Source organism: Halichoerus grypus, chromosome 8, assembly GCF_964656455.1.
Source record: "Halichoerus grypus chromosome 8, mHalGry1.hap1.1, whole genome shotgun sequence".
Classification (NCBI taxonomy): Eukaryota; Metazoa; Chordata; class Mammalia; order Carnivora; family Phocidae; genus Halichoerus; species Halichoerus grypus.
Genome location: NC_135719.1, coordinates 2,326,729 through 2,350,047, shown reverse-complemented (window position 1 = coordinate 2,350,047; position 23,319 = coordinate 2,326,729). Strand labels below are relative to the sequence as shown.

The 23,319-nt window shown below is 48.9% G+C and overlaps 1 protein-coding gene across 1 annotated transcript in view; it reads right to left on the bottom strand.

The window, feature by feature from the left end:
• The window catches only part of IL16 (interleukin 16), a 69,416-nt gene that overhangs the window by 27,123 nt on the left and 18,974 nt on the right, over positions 1-23,319 (bottom strand). Inside the window, exons 2-5 of the mRNA XM_036108806.2 lie at positions 11,940-12,048; positions 8,093-8,235; positions 6,190-6,300; positions 3,131-3,245 (exon numbers count right to left, since the gene is read on the bottom strand). Of these exons, the coding sequence (XP_035964699.2) occupies positions 3,131-3,245; positions 6,190-6,300; positions 8,093-8,235; positions 11,940-12,048 (478 nt within the window). The remainder of the gene's footprint in view (positions 1-3,130; positions 3,246-6,189; positions 6,301-8,092; positions 8,236-11,939; positions 12,049-23,319) is intronic.

Here is a 23,319-nt window from a genome sequence, read left to right as displayed (position 1 = left end):
CCATCCTTTTACTTAGGAGAGTCCAAGTGGAGTAGAAACAGACAAATTTAAAAAATAATCAAAATATAACTAATATGTCTGAAGGAAGAATAGACGAAGAACATATTTCAGAAATGACCATTCTTTTTTCCGTCATGGACAAGAGATCGATTGATTGATTGATTGATTAAAAGCGGTGACCCTCAATGATGTTCTGGGTGCACCATCAGTTAAATGCCTTCCTCTACTTATGTTTTTAAACTGAAGCACAGTTGAGAGATCAGTTTTAGGCGTGCAACATAAGGACTCGACAATTATATACATTACAAACTGCTCACCAAGATAAGTGGGGTCGCCATCTGTCACCGCCCAAAGTCATGACAATATCATTGACTGTGTTCCCTATGCTGTACTTTTCATCCCCATGACTTCTTTATTTTACAACTGGAAGTTTGTACCTCTTGATCCCCATCACCTACTTCACTCCCCCTTCTCCTCTGGCAACCCCAGTTTGTTCTCTGAAGTCGAGTCAGTTTCTGTTTTTGTTGTTGACGTTTGTGTGCTTGCTCATTTGTTTTGTTGTTTAGATTCCACATATGAGTGAAATCCTATGGTATTTGCCTTTCTCTGTCTGACTTATTTCACTTAGAATAATACCCTCTAGGTCCATCTATATTGTCACAAATGGCAAGATTTCATTATTTTTTATGGCTGAGTAATAGTCCATTATATACATATGCGCCATATTTTTATCCATTCATCCATCGATGGACACTTGGGTTGCTTCCCTATCTTGGCTATTGTAAATAATGCTGCAGTGAACATGGGGGTTTATTTCTTGAGAAATGACCATTCTTAATGACATGATGGGCTGGACTCTCTTGTCAACCCTAACAGAACTACATAGCCCAACTCTGGGCTCTTTGGAGAGTCCTGGCCTTTCTTTGGCCATATCTGGTGGAAAGTGATTAACCTCGGTTTTGCCAAATAAATCCTACACAATCATATTTTGGGGAAGGGTTATGCAAATAAAACATCGTCAGCCTTGATCTGTGCGCCAAAATTTTGTTGCGACCAGATGTACCTCATGAACTCAAGGGCAGATGCTAAAACTTGACTTTGAAAGAGATACAACAGGCGATCTCGTCAATCATTTGAGGCTAGAATCAGGGACTATAGGTAGACTAGCTGAATGTCTTTCCCGCTGAATTTTTATGATCGCTATTAACAAAGAGAAACAAATACTCAGGGGGGATAAAGAAGCTTAACTCAAGCAGGCTTGCATTCTGTAAAGAATACAGAACACAGTACCCTTTTTCTTGCCATCTCAACTCCTCCCCCGCCTTTTATTTAAACACAGAAAAGTACAAAAGATCATCAAACACTGGCACATTCTCAAGATTCTGATTTCACTTTTCTCCCTTTGTCTCATTGATCCCTCTTCTTTACTTGCTTCTTGATTTAGCGATTCCCCTAGAACCGTGCCTCTGCCCTCCTCTCCCTCCCTTCTTCCCTCCTTCCTTCACCTGCTCTATAACTCAGGTATTTTCCAGGTGTCCAGACCCCCAAATCTACACTCAGCCCAGCTCCCTCCCTGGGCTGCAGCACAGCTCCACCTAGTGGCCGCCTGCATGCCTTGCCCTGCACGCCGTGGCTGAACCCAAAGCATCCTCCTTGGCCTTCCTTGTCCCCCTCCTCTGTCACCTGGTCCTACTGCGGGTAAGTTTCCTAAGGCCAGGAGCATTTTCTCTGGCCTCCCTTCACGCCCGCCTCCAGGGAGTCTCCTCTGCACCTTCCTCCTCCTAGAGAGACAGCGCAGACCCTGGAGAGCTGGAGCCTGGCTCTTTCAACAGCCTCTCTGCAGGCTGCCTGCCTCTGGTCTCCTGCCAGCCCACTTCATCCGACACCCTGCTTCCCGAATCACCTAAGAACCTGGGCATAGCTGGTCCCTCCCGAATTACAAAAACCTTCAAAGACTCCCCACTGCCCCCTCGGTAAAATCCGTATGCCTTATCTTGCATAACGCTGGTGTCAGCAAACTTGTCCTATGAAGGGCCAGAGAGTAAATACGGTAAACTCTGCTGGTCACGGGCCCTCTGTCACGCTACACAAGATAGCCGTCCCAAGCACAAAAGCAGCTTCCGACCACGGGTAAGTGAGTGAGCCGTGCACCTGGCTGCATCCCCCTAAAGCTTTTCTGCGGGTCCTGAAATTTGAATTTTATGCAGTTTTCGCTTGCCACAAAAGAATCATAAATTCCTTTGACTTTTTTCCAGCCATTTAGAAGCATGAAAACCATTCTTTATTTGTGAGCAGCACGATGATAGTTGGCGGGCCGAATTTGGCTGGAGCTTACCAACCCTGCCCTAAACAAGTTAGGTTCTTAAAGGGGCTCAGGCTCCCAGCACAGCGTACAGAAACTGGCCTGGCGGAGAAGGGTGGGGACACTGCGAAATCGCCTCTCTCAAGCATCCCGTGTGGAATCCAGTGTCTAGCTTGCAGGGGCTGCCCTCGGCTCGGGGGCTGCCTGCCCCTGAATTTCTCCCCCTGGTTGAAATTTGGGAATGTCCTTGGGCCAAGCCTGTTGGTCCAACACTCCAAAAGTGACTTTGGGGGGCCATCGGGGTGGGGAGAAAACCCCAGCCCTCCAGGATAGGAAGACGGGAAGGGCTCTCAGGAGGCAGCTCTGCTCCCCAGGCCGCTTAACCATCAGGATGCAGGGGTTTCTCCTGGCCCCAGGAGCTGCTGGACTGTGAGCTCTTCAAAAGAGAGATCACATCTGATCATTCTCTCTATTCCTAGAGCCGAGAGCACAGTGGCCTCACAGAGAATGTTGCTCAGACGCATTAGAAGCACAAGGCCTGGTTTCCTGTGGTTGCAGGTCAGGGAGGGCAGAGGGAAGGGATGGGGTGGCAGGGGCATCAGCAACAGGGAGGGGCCCTTGGAGAAGAAGGGAAGGGACGCAGACAGCTCAGACCTCCATCCCGGGCCAGCTACAGGACCTGGACTGAGTGCAAACACCCCCAGCAAAGTGCCTGTCACCACGGTCCTGGCGGGGATAGGAGATGCATTTTGCTGTCCACTCTCTTCTATGGCCTAGCGATTCTGTCTGAATCCTCAAACCTCAGCCAGTGAGACACGGGAGATCTACCTTCCTGCAGCCTTCCGTCGGCTGCCGCTGCTCCCCCCGCAAAGATAGTTTTGACGTAAATTCCGATGGGGCCATAAATGCTGTCCTTTCCCCCAACGATGCTGAAGCCCAGGCCCTGGGGGGAGAAGAGGAGAGAGGCAGCATTAGGAGTGGTCCACGCTATTCCCTGGGCTGACGTTTGCCAAGGGCCTGCCCCAGCCCTGAGCCAAGGCCCTGGGGAGGAGACAGGTGCCCTTGGTCTCACACACCTCTGGACTTCACAAAAGAACGGGGAAAACCAGGACTTCAAGGCCAGACTGGGCTGCATGGGGTCGAGAGCTCTCCCGCGGGTCTGATGTCCTGACACAGAACCAGGGATGTGGCCCGAGATCCCCGGACGGCGCTGAGCCCTGGCTCAGCCCCTCCTGCTGGCAATTCTGTCTCCGAGCCCCGGGTTAGCCCCTTGTAAAATGATGCTCATAATCTAACTCACAGGGTTGTGTTTGAAAATTCAAGGAGATCCCAAGCAACAAAAGCCTGCGGGAATAATTATGGCAGCTTGCACTGGAGGAAGCACCCCTTCTCCTGCCAAGGGCCGTTCATTTCCCTTCTGTTTTGCATCCCACCCTCCCCTTTTTAAAGACATCGCTGTGACCCTGAGCCCCCTCTACTGGGTCATGAGCTGACAAACGCCCCAGGAGCTCACAGCACCGGCCCGTGGTCTGGTTGGAGCTCAGGGGGCCCAGGAGACGGTCCCAATGGCAGCAGAGACAAAGCCAGAGGCAGATGAGCAAGCGAAAGGTGTGAGCGACATCTGCACTGGAAGAGGAAATTCACACATGCTGGCTTGGTTTGTCGGTGACCGAGGAGCTCCCTGCTTCCCAGGAAGGCTCAGCTGGGGTCTCGATGGGCTTCCTTCTAGACTCTCAGCTCCCTGCAGGCAGTGAACAAATCCGGTGTGCTGGTGCCCGGCCTCTGGCAGGTGCTCAGGTGACGTGCGTCCTGGAGCCAGGACACATGCCAGGTGGCAGCTGGGTCTTTGGGCCCAGCTTGCAGGCGTGCCGGGCAGGGGTTCACAGCTTGGCTTCTGGGCGGACCCCGCGGGCATGGCCACCATTGTAAGAGCATCGCTGCTCAGGGGCATCACCCCCGTGCCAGAGCCACGGCCGGCCCGGCACCCATCCGCAGATGCCGTAGGGAACCAGGCAGGGAAGCCCCGCGGACATGGTACTGTTCTAGGCTTCTGGTGAGGGTGCATGTTCCAGGTAGGAGAGACAAATGGTATCGGAGGGTGGCACAGGGCTAGGAAGAAGGAGAGGGAGGCGTGGCTTCCGGGCTCCTCCGTGGACCCCAGCTTCTCCGGGCTGAGGTAACTCCTGCAGACTCCAAGTCTGCCCGCCCCGGTGAGAACGAGGCCCGGGGGTCGGGAAGTCTTGGGTCGTTGTCTAAGTTTGGCTGCTAACTAACCAAGCGACCCTGAGCAAGTCCTGCGTCCTCCCAGACCCTCAGTGTCCTGGGCAGGAAAAGGGAGGTGACCCCGGGGCCGTCACCACCGTTGCAAGAGGCATGCTTGCCAAGCCCTTAGCACAGTGCCTGGGTTTCCAGAGCTGCCCTGTTGCCCAAAGATTCGCCTGTGACTCTAGCTCAAGCACGTATAGAGCCTTCTAGCTCTGCTTCCTCCTCCCGAGCTCAGCCCTCGCCCCGCTCCTACTTGCCATCCTCGACCATGGGGCCTTCCTTCGGGGCACAGGTTGTGTGAGGTGGACAGTGGGAGGCCTGCCTGCGCCTGAACGCACCACCCCGCCGGGCATCCGACACCCTGCACCTGGCTCCGGCCCCCAGCCCCTGCAGGCCGGCTCGGTCAGCCCCGTGACTACATGTGATTTAGTGAACGTGCAGACACGGGGATCAATTAAACCATTTCCAGTCCTCTTTGCATGAGCTTTGGCGCCCTTTGCTTTCTTCTGAGCATTGCAAGCGATTTAAAAGCCAACTATTTTTTAAATACCTCTACCTAAATCCCAGCATCGTGATTTACTAGTCAGAAAGCCAGGCTGTTAGGAGCAAAGTCAGCGTGGAGAGGGTTTGTCTTGTGATGAGAGGAGCAACAGGGTCTCCTCATTCATGTCTCTGCTGAGCTCCCGGGAGGGGAGGGGAGGGGAGGAGGGGAGAGAGGACCCAGGCGTGCGGGGGGCCCCTCCCCTGACCAGAAACGAAGCAACCAGCAGGGAGCATCTTCCCCTCACACTACGCGCCCAAGTTATAGTAGGGGGATTTAAAACCCAAAATCAAAAACCCACTCTTCCATTATTTAAGCATCGGGGTTACTTGGGCTCATCTGTGAACTTTGCAGCAACTGCCCGTGTCTATTCCAGAATGTTCTGGAGGGAACACAGAGAGACATTTGGGCTGTTCCTCCACCACCTCTGCCTCGTCCCTCCTTTCGGGATTTCTCAGTCGTGCGGCAGAAATCAGTGTGGATATACAAAGTGGGTGGAGACACGTGGACTGAATGTCTGTGTCCTCCCCAAACTTCGTGTGCGAGCTGGAGCCTTTGGGAGGGGAGCAGGTCACAGTTTGGAGCCCTCGCGAGCGGATGGGTGTCCTTATGGAGGAGACCCCAAAGCGCTCCCTCGCCCCTTGCCACGTGCCCGGTGCCCACACGGACAGAAGGCCCCGTCCACCCACCAGGAAAGTTGTCCTCAACGGACACCAAATCTGCCACCACCTTAACCATGGACTTCCAGGCTCCAGAACGGTGAGAGGTGCTAGCTAAGCCGTCTCGTCTGTGTTTTTGTGATAGCAGCTTGAATGGACTTAAAGGATTTGAATTTAATCACCCAGTGAAACTCACTTCTAGGAAATGCCATGCCGAGAACAAGTCGGCTGACAGCTGCCCCGCGGTGACCTGCACAGGTCAGGCAGGCCTGGAGGCCCTCCCCAAGCCTCCCTGGGGACTTGGCGACGCTCACACTAGCAGCTGGCATCTCCAGGCCTCGCTCCATCCTTCCCTGGACAGGACAGCTCCTTGGGGGCTGGGGTCCATCCAGCAGTTTCTGTTGGCAACGGCCCTTGCTTACCTTGGCCTGGCCCTTCATCAGCACGACGTTGGAAATGACGGAAGCCTGGAGGCCTCCCGAGGGCTGCGCGAGCTGAGCCGTGCTGAGCGACCGTGCGGGTCTCGAGGTGCCCTGCAGGAGGGAGGCGGGTGGGGAGGGGTGAGCTGACAGAACTGCCCCAGCACACACCTCAGGGGCAGGGAGAGGGCCCGGACCCCCTCTCCTGGGGGGGGAGGGCACGACATGACCCCCGCGCGTGGTTGATGAGGCGTGGTGGGAGGCTGGTGGAGAGGGACTGGGTGGTTTCAGCCTTGCTGAGTCCTATCTCCCTGCAGACCAGCATCTGGCAGCCCCCTGAGGCCTGACCCAACGGCAGGTGCGGAGTGCATCCCAGACCACGCTGCCCCGGGGCAGTGAGTCCTACGGCCAAAGTCTCAAACAGAGGCGGGGACCCCAGCCACCCAGAATGCCCTCAGCAGTCTGTGTCTGATTCAAGACACCGTGCTGAGAGCCCTCCTTGCCCCAGGCACGGAGTGGGGGGGCAAGGAACAGGGAGATTTTAAAACTCAGAGCATAAATCGCAGGGGAGGCAGACGGGTGACTTGTGTCGGAGAAGCAGAACGTGCCAGAGAGACAGACACCCCGTGTGCCGCAGGAAGCCACTCGGAGGGGGACAGTAGAGCTTGGACTATGGGTCAGAGCTGAGACTCGAGCCCCGCTGCCTTGGGTTCTTTCCCTGGCTCTGCCAAGGACCAGCTGGTGACCTTGAGGAAGTGACTTAACCATTCTCTGCCTGTCTCCTCTTATGTTAAAATCATCTGCCACTTTGAGTGTCATCTTTTCCTAACCCTGGGACCCCGATGCTCCCAGTTTGCAAATGAAAGACATACTAAGTCCACGAAAGGAAGGGAAGAGGGAAATGAAACTTGCAGGCATCTACTGGACTACCGAGTACCCTGCAGGGAGAATCAAACATCACTTGCCTACGGAGCCCTCCCTCGGAGCGCTCATGCTCTGCTGGCGGGAGGGCTGTAAGAGGACAGGCGCCCAGGACGGGCACTGGGAAAAGTGTGAGGCCCATGCAGCTGGTGGGTCAGGAGTGCTCCCAGCAGAGGTAGTGTTAGGCAGGGGTCTGAAGGACGGGGTAGGCTTTCCAGAGCTAGAGAGGAGACGAAGAGGGACAAGGTGCTATAGACCGGGGTGCAGGGTGGTGGTGGTGGCAGCCTGCGACGCTCGACTTACACTGCCTGGGGCTTAGGGAAGCGGCAGGAGGAGGCTGGGGACACCGAGCTTCGTGTCTGCTGAGCCCCCGACCTGCCAACTGATGCCCACAGCGTGAAGGACACGCAGTGTGCAGCGCACGGGGCTGGGCTCAAATTCTGCCTGGTCCCTTAAGTTTTAAGATGTGTGAACTCAGACAGCTACTCACCTGGCCAAGCTCCTGTTTCTTCACTCTAAAATGGGGCAAATAGTACATTCATTTCTGAGCTTATGAATAGGGGCGCCATGTGTAAAGCACGTCACCGTAGCACAGGGTTAAGAGCCCAGGTTGCGGAGTCCTGAAGGTCCGACTTCAAGCCCCAGGGCCGTCTGCTACTGGCCGCGTGCACGTGCGTGCTTCCCCCACCTGTCCTGTCTACCCCCTAGAGTCAGGATGCAGGTAGAATAAAGCCGGAGCTCGGGGTCTGCTCCCCGGGAATGCTCACTGCACATCAGCTCCTAACAGCATAGACGTGCCGCACGCGGGGGCACTCAACGGGGACCCTTGGCTGTGGGCTTCTTTCTCGGCCCGGAGCTGACCACTCCCTCTAGCCAGCCCCCCCTCAGTAGTTGCACGGACACAAACCCACTAGCCGGCCCCCGCCCACCCCGCCGCTGCTGAGTCCGGGCCCCTCCCCGTCCCCCTTCTCCCCTCCATCCTTACGGCAGCCCTTCCTGCTGGACAGTCGAGCTGTTGAGAGAGAGACTTCCGGCTGCTGCAGAGGGAGTAGGGCTGCCGGTCTGTGCAAGCTGCAGATTTCTTGATCATCGGGAAATCGGTATCTCCGGCGCAGCAGGGATTAACACCTAAAGCACAAGAGGAGAAACGGAAGAAGTCACATGCGCTCTCAACACGCAAATGTCCGCTGAGAACACCCTCAGAGCCACCCCAAAGCCACGGGCAGGCGCAGGGGGACAGCCCAGGCCGCGCCAGCCCCGCCTCTGCCCCCCAGCCCCCTGCCACCAGGCAGCCCGAGAGCGGTTCCCACTCCCACCACGGAGCTGGGGTCAGCATGGACCCAGGCCCCGGGGTCTGGACAGAGCGGGTCCCCTAAGCACGGACTGGTCTGCAAATGGCTCGTGGACGTGCTCCCGCCACAAGGAAACAGGTCAAGATTACCATCGCAAATTAAACATACAGCATTGATTGAGTTCATTGAAAACGTGGTCAAGTAACTCTTGAAAGGGAAACTGTACATTGTGATGATTGTGCAATAGTAATACGACTTTGCAAGTTACGGTGAAGTTGAATTACGGAATGGAAAAATAAACAGGGAAAGAGACGAGGGGTGCAGAACACCATTTTCCAAAGGGGGGGCAACTTGGAAAATAGAGCCTCAGGTATTCCTTAATTAATGAAACCCAACTGATTAATTAATTAACATCACGTAAAGGAAACCAAATGTAGTGGGGTTAAAAATTGGAAACACTTTCCAAATCGCTGCAACATTTAGGCATACACCCAGAGCAAGAAGCAGGAAACAAACAAGTGATAATAACAAAGTATAAAAAGCAGAAAAGTGAAACCAAATATTATTTGTAAAACTAACACCATTGGCCTGAACGTCTCTCCTTAAAGAGATGGCCACGTTTGCTTTCAAGATGTAACCGCACATCATTTCCAAGAGACAAAACAAACAAGCAGAAAGAATACAACGAAAGGCGGCAGAAACTGACCACCGGTAAGCCATGCTGGACCCAACTTAAAAACACGTTTAGATTCTTGCTTCACATCAAACAGCAAACATTAATGATGGATATAGTAGGCTTTTTTTTAAAAAGGCAAATTGTTTAAAAATTAGAAACATAGGCAAATATTTAATTGCTCTCTGGATGTGGAAGAAACTTTAACATTACTAGGAAGGAAAAAAATCTATAGGTTTAATTATATAAAGATATTCTTATCTTTATGTTAAAAAAAGACTTAAAAGAAAGACGATAAACTGAAGAAAGTATGTCCCACAAATATGACAGCCAAATATTAATGTAACTAAGAGGCTTTTTATAAATTAATGCTAAAACTGATCGCCCCGAGAGAAAAATAGGTGGACTCCCCCCAAAAGAGAAAGGGATAAACAAAGGAACGTTTAAGGCAGCTGTGTAAAGAGGCTGGTTTTCGGGGCCAGCGAACCAGTCAGGTGCGAGCCCACGAGGCCCCTGAGAGGAACGAATGAAGGGCCGTGTACAAAAGGTGGACAGGGTTTAGGAAAACAGTGAAGGCATCCAGGTACCCAGGAACTGGCAGGTGCCTTCCCAGAGCCCAGTGGGTGCTGGGTCCACGGAAGGCGGGCCACCCTGACCTGGTGTCTAGTCCCAGCCAGACACAGCCTGCCAGGACCACAGCACGGAGGCAGAGGGAATGGGGAAGAAATGCTCCAGCAGCTTCTCCTCCATCCTCCAGTCTCCTGGTGGTGCTCCACAGGAAACCAGGGGGCCAGGGGCCAGGGGGCCAGGGGCCAGGGTCTGCTTGGCGTCCAGGGCACAAGCAAGGCTGGCTTCGTGGGCATGCACCTATGAAATCGCACAGAACCCCACACTTAGAGGGGCCTAGGCTTGGGCTTTAATGCCCCACTGCCTCCATTTTGAAATTCTTAATAATGTTTGAACAAGGTTCCCACACTTTCATCTTACATGGATCCCCACAACTCGTGTAGCCGGTCCTGGGTGTGAAGAGGACCAGAAAAAAGTTGGGGGGGTGGGCGGAGAAGAGGGGAATAGAGAAAAATCCGCAGCAAATATATATTGTTAAATTTTAATATGGCGTGGGCCATGATCGAAGAAAGGTACTCATACACATTTTTGGAGTCTTAGCTACTTAAATTTGGCCACACAGATCAAAATCTAAGGTGTAGTTGCCTTTTGAAACTCCATTTCTAGGAAATTATTCTAAAGGGGGAAATAAGCAAAAACTTATGATAAAAAAAAAAAAAGCAACTAGCAGTCCCAAAATAGGAAATGAGCTTGGCAATCATGGTTTAAAGAGTGCATCCTAAAAGAGCCAAGATATCCATCGACAGATGAATGGATAAAGAAGATGTGGTATATATATGCAATGGAATATTATGCAGCCATCAAAAGGAATGAGATCTTGCCATTTGCAACAACGTGGATGGAACTGGAGGGTATTATGCTGAGCGAAATAAGTCAAACAGAGAAAGACATGTATCATATGACCTCACTGATATGAGGAATTCTTAATCTCAGGAAACAAACTGAGGGTTGCTGGAGTGGGGGTGGGGTGGGAGGGATGGGCTGACTGGGTGATGGACACTGGGGAGGGTATGTGCTCTGGTAAGCGCTGTGAATTGTGCAAGACTGTTGAATCTCAGATCTGTACCTCTGAAACAAATAATGCAATATATGTTAAGAAAAAAAAAAAGAAGAAGATAGCAGGAGGGGAAGAATGAAGGGGCGGAAATCGGAGGGGGAGAAGAACCATGAGAGACGATGGACTCTGAGAAACAAACTGAGGGTTCTAGAGGGGAGGGGGTGGGAGGATGGGTTAGCCTGGTGATGGGTATTGAGGAGGGCACGTTCTGCATGGAGCACTGGGTGTTATGCACAAACAATGAATCATGGAACACTACATCTAAAACTAATGATGTAATGTATGGGGATTAACATAACAATAAAAAAATTTTAAAAAAAAGAGTGCATCCTACAGCTGAGTAACACGTGACGGAGTTGAAGGCACTTGCTCAAGGTTGCATGGATCATTAGTTCTGGAAGCAAGTGTGCGCTCCTAACCACGCTCCCATCCACGGCCCCTTATGTTCCCCGAAGAAAATCATCACAAACGTAAGCAAAATTTCGTGGACAAACTCAACAATGCTGATTATCTTAGTGAAAAACGGAGAATAAATTAGTTATCTAATACTAGGGAGTTGGTTAACTAGGTTAGGCACATTCACATAATGAAATACGAGGCCCCCACTGAGCATGGTGTTTACAGAAGATTTCCAAGGACATGAAGTCGTGCTGAGTGTACGCGCGTGCGTGGACGCGAGCTCTATAGGCATGTAGAGGCGTAGGAGGGGAAGAACGGAAAATGTTAACATGGATTATTTCTAATATCAGCCTGCGGTGATAAGAAAAAGCATCTCTTGATGCTTTTCTGCATTCTTCAAATGCCCTGACTTTGGAGTAGGGCTCTTCTCTTTGCAGCAACCAAGAATCCTGACATCCTTCAGCCTCCACTCCCATCCGGTGACAGATGAGGTGCTGGAGACCTTGGGAGAGCCAGTAGCCTTCCTAAAATCAAGGAGCACGTCAGAAGACAGAGCAGGACGAAAGCCCTTGTCTTTTATCCCCTATGTCGGCTCTTCCCAACATGGCACTTAAGTGCCATGGACACAGAAGCACTCCCAGAGTGCGAGCAGACCACAGCCATGTTTAATCCAACTGAACCAGCCGAGACCCACCCTCCCCCAGATCTCTCCACGTCACTGATATTCCTGGTCCTCAGCGACAGTGAGGCTTCATTCCTGAGGACAGTTCCATGACGCACTTACTGGTTGAATTGCTGCGTGTCCTTTGGTGACAGGCTTTGGGAAGCAGGAAGGTACTACTTTGCACTTCTACTTTTCCAGACCTTTCTCGGGAAGAAGTTGTGGAAGCTTCCTGCAAAACAGTTCCCACCTTTTATTCAGCAAGTCAGTTAGAACAGAAAAACATGCGTAGACAGCGGAGGTTTGGGCACGGACCATGGAAGTTCTGGTTGGATTGTCTGTCTCCACCAGTAAATTATAGGCTCTGTAAAGGGATTTAGAATCACCGTCATCCATTCATCTATAGATAGAGTTGCCCATTTAATAAAAATTGAGTGAATAGATATACTGTGTAGATACTGATCTAAGGCAACAGATGCCAAATAACCATGTCAGCGAATAGGTCTCTGATTCTTTGTCAGGAGCTGGGGAAACAGGTGCAAACAAGCCCGCCAGGACACCGATGTTGGAACGATGCTGTTCTAGTGGAGGAAGGCCCTCAGCAAGTAAGAAAACAAGTACAAGTGATCAGTGATGACAGAGATAGACCAATGTAGGAAAGACCTCCCCTGAATGGGAAGCCATGGAGACGTGTTTCATGTCAGTCAGTTCCCCCGTTCTGTGCATAGGAAGCACTTAGAAACTTCTGTGGAATGAATGCTACATGAATAGGTTTCTTAATATTGAACCATCCTTGCATTCTTGAGAGTAGTATGATTTTATTATATTGCTGATTTCCATCTCTGAAGATTTAATTTAGTGCCTTAAAAACCAGCATTCTCAAGTTATATTTGGTTATGGTTCTCTTCGTTTTCTTCTACCTTGACGTATTGTTCACATTTTCCTTGCTCTTTTTTTATACTAATAATTTGGAGCACTCTCCCACGGTGCTGAGTTTATAAAGCAATATGTTAAACAGTATGCTTGGACTCATTTCTCCGTCAGAGTGAACAATGGAACAGAAAACATATGACTTGGGGGTTTTAGGGACAGAGGATGGAAGGACAGAGGGAAAGAGGTCAATAATGAGGATAATGGTATTATTATTTTATTTCTCTGCCTAGAACTGTTTTTATATAACTTTATGACCCACAATGATCTTGAACTAATTCTTGAATTATGTTGGTTGCATTACTCACTACCATCATCCTTGAGTGTGTATGCATGCATGTGTGTGTGTGTGTTTTCTCTCAAGAAAGTTATGCAGATGGAAAGCTCTCTGAATATTTGCATGTCTGAGAATGTTATTTTGTGGTTGTCATGCTTAAATTATTTGCTGAGTGTGGAATCTTGGGTATTTGTCACCGGACCTAGAAACTATTGTCGGTTTGGATGCTACCTAGTATTTAAGTGTTCCGGGGTAGAGGTCTGTTAGGGGTACCTGCCGCCCTCTTCTAACTGAGAGGCCCACCTTTGTTCAAAGCCAGCCTTGTCGGCGCCTGGTTAATGTCATGGGTCCAGGGTGTGTGTGTGTGTGTGTGTGTGGACTAGAGCACCTGGCCCACTTCCCAGGATGGAAGGATGATCTACTCTTGCCTCCCGCTTTGCACCCAACACCGCACCCTCCGCCCCAGCCGTTGGCACTGTGAGCGGGCAGGTTCTGGGGGAGGGGGAGGGGCCTGCTGATATCTGCCCCACTCACTTCCCACGTGGTCAGCGGCAGGCGAATTAGCCCTGCCCTCAGTCCAGAGTCACCTGCACTGTGTCATGCATGAAGTTCTCAGGGGTTCCAGAATGTGGTTGGCCTCTTCCCACAGCTTCTTGTTCTCCCCATGCACTTCTCCTTATTAGTCTATATATTCTTTGAATTTTGGTAGAAATAGACTTTTTTGGTAGAAATTCTAAGAGGCGGGGGAATGAATAGAAGGTACTCTGGAGCCATCTGGAGCCAGAAGTCCACTCCCAGCCCTTTTTGTGTTTACAGTTTTACCTAGTTCTGACCCAAGAGGATCCTGCAAGAAACCACATATCGCTTTCCTTTTCTTTCTTGACCAAATCAGGGTTTAAAACCAGGGCTCATCTTCCTATAGCACTCATTTTCCTTCTCAGCAGTAGGTGGTGCTATATTAACCTGAACAAAACTATCTTCAACCAGCCTCCCCTGAGAGTCTCCAAACGGAAACAGAGCAGGAATTCTATGGAAGGGGGCTTAGTTCATTTGAATTTTTGAGACTCTATATTTCTAGGATTTAGCATCATGACTAGTTCTTTGAATCAACTGCTTCATTCAATATAATAGCCAATGATACTTCTTAATTACAATAGTCCCTGAGGCCATGTCCTCTGATATTATTCCCACTTCTCCATGCTCTCCAGGGATACCATGCAAGTAAATAATTAAATGTGAATTCAGTAGCTCTTTTGGGTTCACTGAACATAGAGAAACCTAGTAAGACAGCCAATACATCTTCTCGTCTAAAGTGCAGCCTTATTTGCAAAGTACCTTTGAAATGTGGATTTTCCCCCAAATCTCTAAAAAGATGAAGATAAATAAGTAAGCGAGGTATATACAAACATGAATCATCTTTAAAAATCATGTTTATAAAGAATTTTTGTAATATACATATGGTTGTATTATCATGGTAGGTAAAAAAAAAAAAGATGCTATGAATAGATCTCACAATAATCATGTAACATAGGCAGAAGGAAAGGACTGAAAATGAATACACCAAAATATTAACATTATCCATTCATTAAATGTTTATGAAGCACTTACTATGCACGAGGCCCTATTCCAGGTAGTGAGATTATGTCAGCGGACGGGGTCCTGCTCTTACGAGCTGGCAGAGCGCGTCTGTGTGATGGGGTTATGCATACCTATTTTCCAATTTCACAACCCCCTGTATGTTCCACGTTTCCTACAACAAGCGTGGATGACTTTTACAACCAGACCAGAAACAAAATGCCATTTTATATGCATTTCAAGTGTCACATGAGTAAACTTAAGACAGTATGTTGAATGTTCTTTTCTTTTTTTCTTTCCATCGTCTTTATTAAGCTCCCTATCCAAAACAAAATTTAGAAATAGCTCGACAAGCAAAGCCAATTGATGGCAGGAGAATCATAGGAAGCAGAGACTTTTTTTTTTTTGGTCCAGATTACCTGGAGATGAATGTCGTGTTCAGAAGAGGGAAGCTTTCTTTTGGGGTTTCAGGGTTGGCTGTAGGAGGCTTTATCCAGAACCAGCCAGATGAACCCCTGGACCCCCCTGCTCTCTGCACACCAGTGATGCAGCCTCTTCTTACCGGGCAGTGGGAGCAGCGACCCCACGGTGCGCAGGCAGGTCGTGGAGCCCCCTCTGCAAGCGCAAGACAGCACGGAGGAGTCCCTTCCTTCATAGCTCTGCGTCCTCCCACCAGGACCTTCTCAGACTCGGGTGGCAGGCGGCTGGTCCCTTCCCTCCGCCACGGAGCCAGTCTCTGAACTAGCTGGAGGCTCCGGCAAACTGCATCGACCCAGCAAGTGCCAAACTCGGATAGTCGTGTAGACTCGACGTGCTTCGCTCTGGTGTGGCCATGGTGGGAGTTGGCTCCCCGGAGGGCTAGTGCGGGGAAGAACGGACATGTACTACCGCCAACCGAAGGTGGGATCCAAGAGGCAATTTTCTATCAGACATGTAAAAAAAAAAAAAGCCCAAGTACATGACCCTGAAAAGTTCCCAAAATAGAGGCAGAGTGCACAAGTTTTGTGGGCCCGCAACTTCCTGGACACCAACAAGAACCCAGCACTCATCCACACTCTGGGATTATTTCAAGGTATAGTTCATTCTTTTCAATCCATACAACTCTGAGCATAATGGTTTCTTTAGCAGAAATGCACTGTGGGATGGAGTGGGTAGAGGGTATGAGACCAGCAACATTAAAACTCACATTACCCTGGGCTTGTCACCTAATTGCTCAGACTCAGTTTCCCCCTTTGTAAGCCAAGGGGGTTGATTTAACAACCTCTATAATCGCCTTCCACACTTCCACACTTCAGAATGCAACGGATGGATATGTTTAAAGATCTAAGGGGCTACTGTCCTCTGGGAGATGATCACATGGTAGAAGATCGTTCTCCAGAACCACATCGTTTTCCTTGGCTCCCAGAGGCGCCTGGTCAGTCTCGGGCAGGATGTCCTGGGTGGCGTGGTTTCTTCTCAAAGGAGCCTCTGTGGGATCCCCGCGAACTTGGGCACAATAAGGTGCCCTTGGCAGCACACAGAACACAACTCTTCTGTTCCTGCTGCCAAGGTGGGGCAGCCCTGGAAGCCGAGGACGCGTACTGAGGTCATGGGCTAGCAGACACGTTTCCAGATGCGTTTCCCCTCGTTGCCATCAGAGATGTGCCCATCACGACTCGGGTTGCAGTGCCCACGCTAGTCTGCCTGGCCAGTGCCTGAGTGGGGAATGCGGTGGGACAGCCGGGAGGCTCTTGAAGGCATGTTTCCCAACGTGACGATCAGCCATGTGCCTGCAGGGGCTAAGCAGCCAACCCTCAAACATGGAAAGAGCCCAAGGCCTGCGGGGAACACACCCAGAATGAAGGTGCAGAGTTCTGGGGCGCTGTGTCCTATAAGCAACGTTGTTCTGGAGTCTAAAGTCCTCCCCAGGGGCTGGAAGGAGCCATTGCTTTCTTAGGAGTGCTCATTTTATGTGTGGATCCCTGATGGCCGGCAGAAGCTTCCGGAGTTAGCGGACTGTATTCCACTTACATAGGAGTCTTTTCATTTTCTCTTTGAACCGAGACACCATGACGGTGCCAGGCTAAGGGAACCGCGAAATATCATCCAACTGTCCTCCAGGTCGAGGCTCACTTACGGTGGTTGGGTTGATGATGCGGCAACAGGCTTTGATCTGTGAGTCATGAGGATGAGCAACTAGGCCCAGCAGATGGGCTCCAGGATGGTCACGCGAGACACCAAGGCCACACCCCTTACAGAGGAAGGGTGGGGACAGAAACTAGAAATCCTTCTCAAGTCCTCCTTCCCACGGGGCTCCCTGCATGACCTCGGTCACATTGTACTTCTACCTTTCCAAATGCCCCAACATGTCCATTCTTGCTGGCTCTGCCCTCATTCAGAGTATTCCTCTGACATTGGAATATTACAATGGCCTAGGGGTCTAGAAAGGGTCTTTTAAAAGAATTTTTAAAAAGATTTTATTTATTTATTTGAGAGAGCGAGGACAAGAGGGAGAGAGTGAGGACAAGAGGGAGAGAGCGAGGACAAGAGGGAGAGAGCGGCAGAGGGAGAAACAGATTCCCCACTGAGCAGGGAGCCCGACCTGGGGCTCGATCCCAGGACCCTGAGATCATGACCTGAGCCGAAGGCAGACGCTTCAATGACTGAGCCACCTAGGCACCCCTTAAAGGGTATTTTGAACAAATGGTTCTGGGACAACTGGACATCCACACATCAAAGAATGAACTGGTCTGTTTTCCCACAATAGACAAAAAAATTAACTCGAAATGGATCATAGACCTACATACTAGCTACAACTGAAAAAAATTCTTAGAAGAAAACACAGATCCTCATGACCTTGGGTTAGGAAAACACTTCTTAGATGTGACCCCAAAAGCACAAGTGATAAAAGAAAATGTGGAAACAAGCTTCCTCAAAATTACAAAACCTGTGCTTCAAAGGAGACCATCAAGGAAGTGAAAAGACAACCCAGAGAACTGCAGAAAATATTTGCAAGTTATGCACCTGATGAAGGATTTGGATGGAGAACATATAAAGAGGTCTTACAAGTCAATAATAGAAAGACAAATAATCCAATTGTTTAGATGGACAAAGGGTCTGAATGGATACCTTCCCAAAGAAGTCACACGAGAAGCCAAGAAGCACATGAAGATATTCAGCATCATTAGCCATCAAGGGAATGCAAATCAGAGACACAGTGAAGAGGCTCTGGTTCAAGATGGCGACTAGGGGGACTGAACTCACCTCCCCCCACAGACACGCGAAATCTACAGCCACATGTGGAATTATTTGCTCCAGGAAAAAAACAAACAAACTACAAACTGGCAGAGAGACCCCTTTACATCAGGCAAACGAGAGAGGGTAGGGGGACGGCAGGAATTCTGAGACACAGCCTCATAATCCCATCCCGATGGGGCGGCCCACAATCAGGAGGGAACTCGAAGCTTGGAGCTCCCCCATGCGGAGTCAAGAGTTTGTAGCCCACATCAGGCACCCCAACTTTTAAAGCTCCTGAGAAATGAACCTTCAAAACACTGGGCTTTGAGGACCCCTGGGGCTCATGCCCCCTGAAACCCCTGGGGTTGCAGTAAGCTGAGGACCGGCTCCTAAGGGGCTGGCGCACACTCTCCACCCCAGGGTCAGACGGAAGCAGCCCTTTGAAAAGTGCCCAGATTTTATGTGAAAGAGACTCATTTGCTCATGTTAAAGCATTGGTCTGAGGGTCAGGAGCCTGCGGGGGGTCCTCACAGGGGACAGAACCGGTGGGCGCCATCTTCCCGCCACCCCTCTGCTATTGGGATAAAGCCATTGGGTTGCATCTTTCCCTCTTCGCTCTCTTGTTTCTCTTTTCTTTTCCTTCTTCTTTTCTTTTCTTTTCTTTTTTCTTTTTTGGTGAGTGCCAGCTTCGTGCCCCCCCTCTGCTGGACTCCAGAGCACCAGGATCCCCCAGAGGGAAGCTTCTACCCACGTCTGATGTGCCGGTTTTTACGTCTGGTGCTGGTGACCCCATTTCTACAGCTGCCACCCAGGGGACCCCGTTTGAGCACCTGGCTTTGGGGGCCGGGAGTGGGGGTGGGGGGCTTGCGCTCCTCAGTCCCCTGGGACTGCAACTGTTGGAGAGACAGTCGTTGGCATGCTACCACCCCCAGGGAAATGCACAACGGCCAGACTGAGCGCCCCCCCCCAACCCCAGCCTGTCTGAGAAAGAGGCTTACTTGCTAGTCCTAGAGCTTCAGGCTTAGGGACGGGCTTCAGATCTGGCACACGTCTGGAGGTTCTGGAGGTGTTGTTGGGGAGTGTGGGCCGGGATGTCACCTTTGCCTCTCTGGCATCTCCCAGGAAGGAGCCTATACACGTGTCTGAGCAACAATGCGTGTGGCTGCTTCCAGGGGACCCCTCTGCATCACCTGCCTCTGCTGGTCAGCAGGCCTACCCTTGTGGTCCCACAGGACTGCATATATGTGCATTCCTTAAAAGCTGCTGCCTGGGGGTCTGGCTTCCAAGCCACCTAAATCTAGGTGCTGACCGAGATCTTCCCCTTTGGGACACGGGCTGGTTGACAGACCTTCACCTACTGAGAGCTTTAAAAACAAGACACACTCCTTGGACAATCACAAAGAGCTGGGACGGGGTTAAGTGACACGTGCTATAACGTGGATGACCCTCAAAAACATAATACTAAGTGGAAAAAAGCAGTCACAAAAGACCACATATGCTATGATTCCATTTTTTTGTGAAAAGTTCAAAATTGGCAAATCTTAGAGACAGGGAATAGAATCGTGGATGGTTAAGGATGGACAGGAGCTGGGGAGCAGGGTGGGTGGAAAGTGGCTGCTAATGAGCGTGGGGCTTCTTTTCCTAGTGATGAAAATGTTCTAAAATCAGATAGTCACATAGGTCTTGGATGTGTCTTCTTAACTCCTGGGTATTTGGTCTTTTGCTTATTTGCTTCTGTTGTAAATGTAATCTTTCCTTCCGTTACTTTAATTGCAGTTTGTACATAAGGAAACTGATTTCTTTATGTTAATTTTGACACCACACCCCTTATAGAATTCTTTTATTGTTTACTCCAGAGTTTTTTTTTATGAGTCTCATGCGCTTTCCATAATTAAAATCCTTTTATCTACAAAAAACATAATAAAATAAAATAAAATCACATAGTGGTGACAGTTACACGACTCTGTAAATATGCTAAAAACCATTTAACAGTACACTTTAAATGGACACATTATACAGTGTATGAGTTATATCTTAATAAAATCACTTTGAAAGGAACATTCATTTATTCATTCATAATGTCCCTGCCCTGGACTGCTTCTTCTGCTACCATGATTTCGTAAAGATGCAAATGTGCCTCTTGAGCCTGATTGAATCTCTGGTGCATCTGTCTCTGACAGATTCAAGATCCAATCTGAGCTCCCCAGCCTTCTCTGACACTGCTCAGACCGACCCACACCTCCTGGCCCAGTGAGCCAGATCTCCTACCCCATGGACCTTCTGCATCCGGTCCCGTCTTACAGTTGCCCATCCTTGCTTTCCATCCTTCTTCGAGAGTACCCCACCAAATGTATTCTGTAAGAATAAATTCAAGCCTCATACCTCTGTAGTGACGTCTCCATACAAAATAGCTGCCTCCTGAGAAAACCAGGGACTGTCTCTGCTAATCAGACCCAAGGAAAGCTTAAAAGTGGGAAAGCACTGAGATGCTTGTGGGCGATTGTTTTAATAACCGATAGGACCACCCTTCATTCATCTTCTTCCAACCTAGTCTTACATATTTGTTTCACATTATAAAATTATGTTGTCTAGTCAAAAATGTATTCCTCTTACTAGTTTTGTAAGCGCTCTCCTAAATTTACAACTCTGGGGAATATCACTTTTCCAAAAAAACTGAATATTTTTTCTGCCAAAACAGGGTTTGTATTTCTACTAATTTAATAGAAATGACCCTCAGTCGGGTTTTTATCATATCAGGTCCTGTGGGATTTTCAGAAGATTTAAATGAAATCATGCGAAGTACCTGGATCGATGACCAGCAAGAACCCGAATAATTGACACCAAGTATTGACAATCTGGTTCCCAGCTATTTCTCAATTCTGTCACATCTTTTTCATAGTCTAGAGATTTGTTACAGGAAATAACCGGACAAAATACACAAAGATGTGTGTAGAAATATGTTTATCCCATTGTCTGTAATGGAAAACAATGACGACGCAGTATTGAGGATGTTATGATAGTAACTCATTACTTTGATCCCTCTGCTAAAACCAAGTAAAAGCGTGGGATGGGTGGGAATGTATCAATGAAATAGCAAAGGAGTAAGGAATTCTCAGAAGCCAAGAAATAAAAAAAGCTGCACCACAATTTTCCTGGCAGGTAAGCAGCCCAGAAGCTGGCTGATGCCCCGAAATCACTTTATGAACCAGCTGGACTTGAACTTCACCTTCTACAGCTTTCTGGGATGTCGGGAGCAGACAGAAAGTCCCGATTTCTTCCCAAGATGCAGAGTTCAAGAGGACACTCCGCATAGAGGAAGCCCCCATTAATTACATCCTCATTTGAAAAGTACACCCTCCCTCCCACCCTCAGGAACTGCATGAAAATTGTCAGTCTGGAAATGGCCCTAATGGAAGGAGGGAAAGCCTTTCTGATTTGCTGGTGATTAACAGTTACCAGATGGCCCTCACAGGACTTGGTAACCCTAATTCATACCACATGCATGTCTTGAAAAACCTCTAGACAAGAATGTAGTTCAAAATGGTTCCAGGCTGGTGGTGCCCCAGCCACCTGGCAGAAACAAATTCGAATCTTCTCTGGAGGAACAAGCTTTAACTTGGGTCACAAAGATTCCCACCAAGAAACTAACAAGACTTATAAGCTCTCCGAGAAAAAAAGTTAAATAATAATAATAATAAAAACAAAACACATATTGGAATAGGCACCATGAGAGAGAACCAGAAGGAGCAATACACACCAAAATCAGCCCTGCAAAGACTTCCAGTAGTGGGAAAAACAGACCCAGAAAGCAAAATAAATATATTTAAATTTTTAAAGAAATAAAAAAGATGATTGGACAATTTGAGGAGAGAGGAACCATGAAAGTTTCTAAGCAGAGTTGGGAAAAGTACAAAGAAATTTTAAAAATCATAAAATTATTGATATTTGAAAGTAACTAGGTGGATTGAGAGAGCACTGCAGAGGGGACAAGAGAATTGATCTGAAAAAGACCAGCCTTCCAGAACGAGACTCACTGCACATGTGCGTGTATGCGGTTCTTCCAGTCCCGATGAAATCATCCATCCACAGGGTCATGAAACCCAACAAATCCCAAATAAAATGAATAAAAAGAAAAACGTACTTAGACAGCTCCTGGTTGAGCTACGGAACATCGAAACACATAGATCTGTGAAGCGGCCAGAGAGAAGACAGACCGTCTTTAAATGAGCAAGGATTAAACCCAAAGCTCTTGTCTCAGCGGTAATTGTGAATAATTAATCCAATGTGGCAAGAGAAAGCAGCCATCAGCATAGACTTGGAGGCCAGCTAACGTATCTTTAAGAGTGAGTGGAATGAAGGCCTCTCGGATAGAAAACCTGAGAGAGTTTACCACCTCACAGAGAGTTATCCTCACAGATGAAATTCCAAGGAAGACAGAGGAGGAGGAGGAGGGAGGAAGAAGGAAGAGGGGAGGGAGGGAGGGAGGAGGGAGAAGGGAGGAAGAGGATATATATATATATATTTGTATTTATATATATATAAATATATATGTAAAAATAGAGCTGAATTACCTGAAAGTAATAGGATATAAGCCGAGAGAGAGCACTACTGGAATGAAAATATTCAGTGGTTTTTGCACCATTCGGAAGGAGGGTAAAAGTAAAAACTGATAAGTTTAACATTGAAAACCTGGATGTGCATGCCAAATTTTCTGGGGTAATCATAAAATTACAGAAACAGAGTTATAAACAGAACCAATAAAGGAGAAAAAGAATGAGAAAAATATGACCACCAAAAAGACAAAAAAAGAAACACAGAAAAAAAAACAGGAAAATAGAAAAAATATTTAAAATGAAATAATTTTACATGCAAGTGTATGCATAATTTAAGAGGCTCAATGAACCAGCTAAAAGACAAGGATTGTCAGGATAAATTTACTTAAAAAATTTTTTTTAGACACTTCACTTGACTTTTAAAGAAAAACTTCATTTTTAAGAGCAGTTTTAGGGGGCACTTGGGTGGCTCAGTAGGTTAAGCGTCTGCCTTCGGCTCAGGTCATGATCCCAGGCTCCTGGGATCGGGCCCCACACTGGGCTCCCTGCTTAGCGGGGAACCTGCTTCTCCCTCTCCCTCTGCCCCTCCCCCTGCTTGAGATCTCTCTCTGTCAAATAAAAAAAAAGAGCAGTTTTAGGTTTAAACGAAATTGAGAGGGAGGTTCAGAGATTTCCCACATACCCTCTGCGCCCACACCATGAGCATCCCATGCCAAGAGGGCACATCCGTTACCAAGGATGAACCTACACTGACACGTCATCGTCACCCAAAGTCCACAGTTTGCCTGAGGCTCCCTCTTGGTGGTGTGCCTCCTGTGGGTCTGGATAAATGTGTTCTGACATGTACCCGTCCCTGTAATCTCATACCCAGCATACACTTCACCGCCCCTGTGATCTGCCTATTCACCTCGCCAGCTGCCCCACCCCAGGCAACCACTGGTCTTTTAACTGT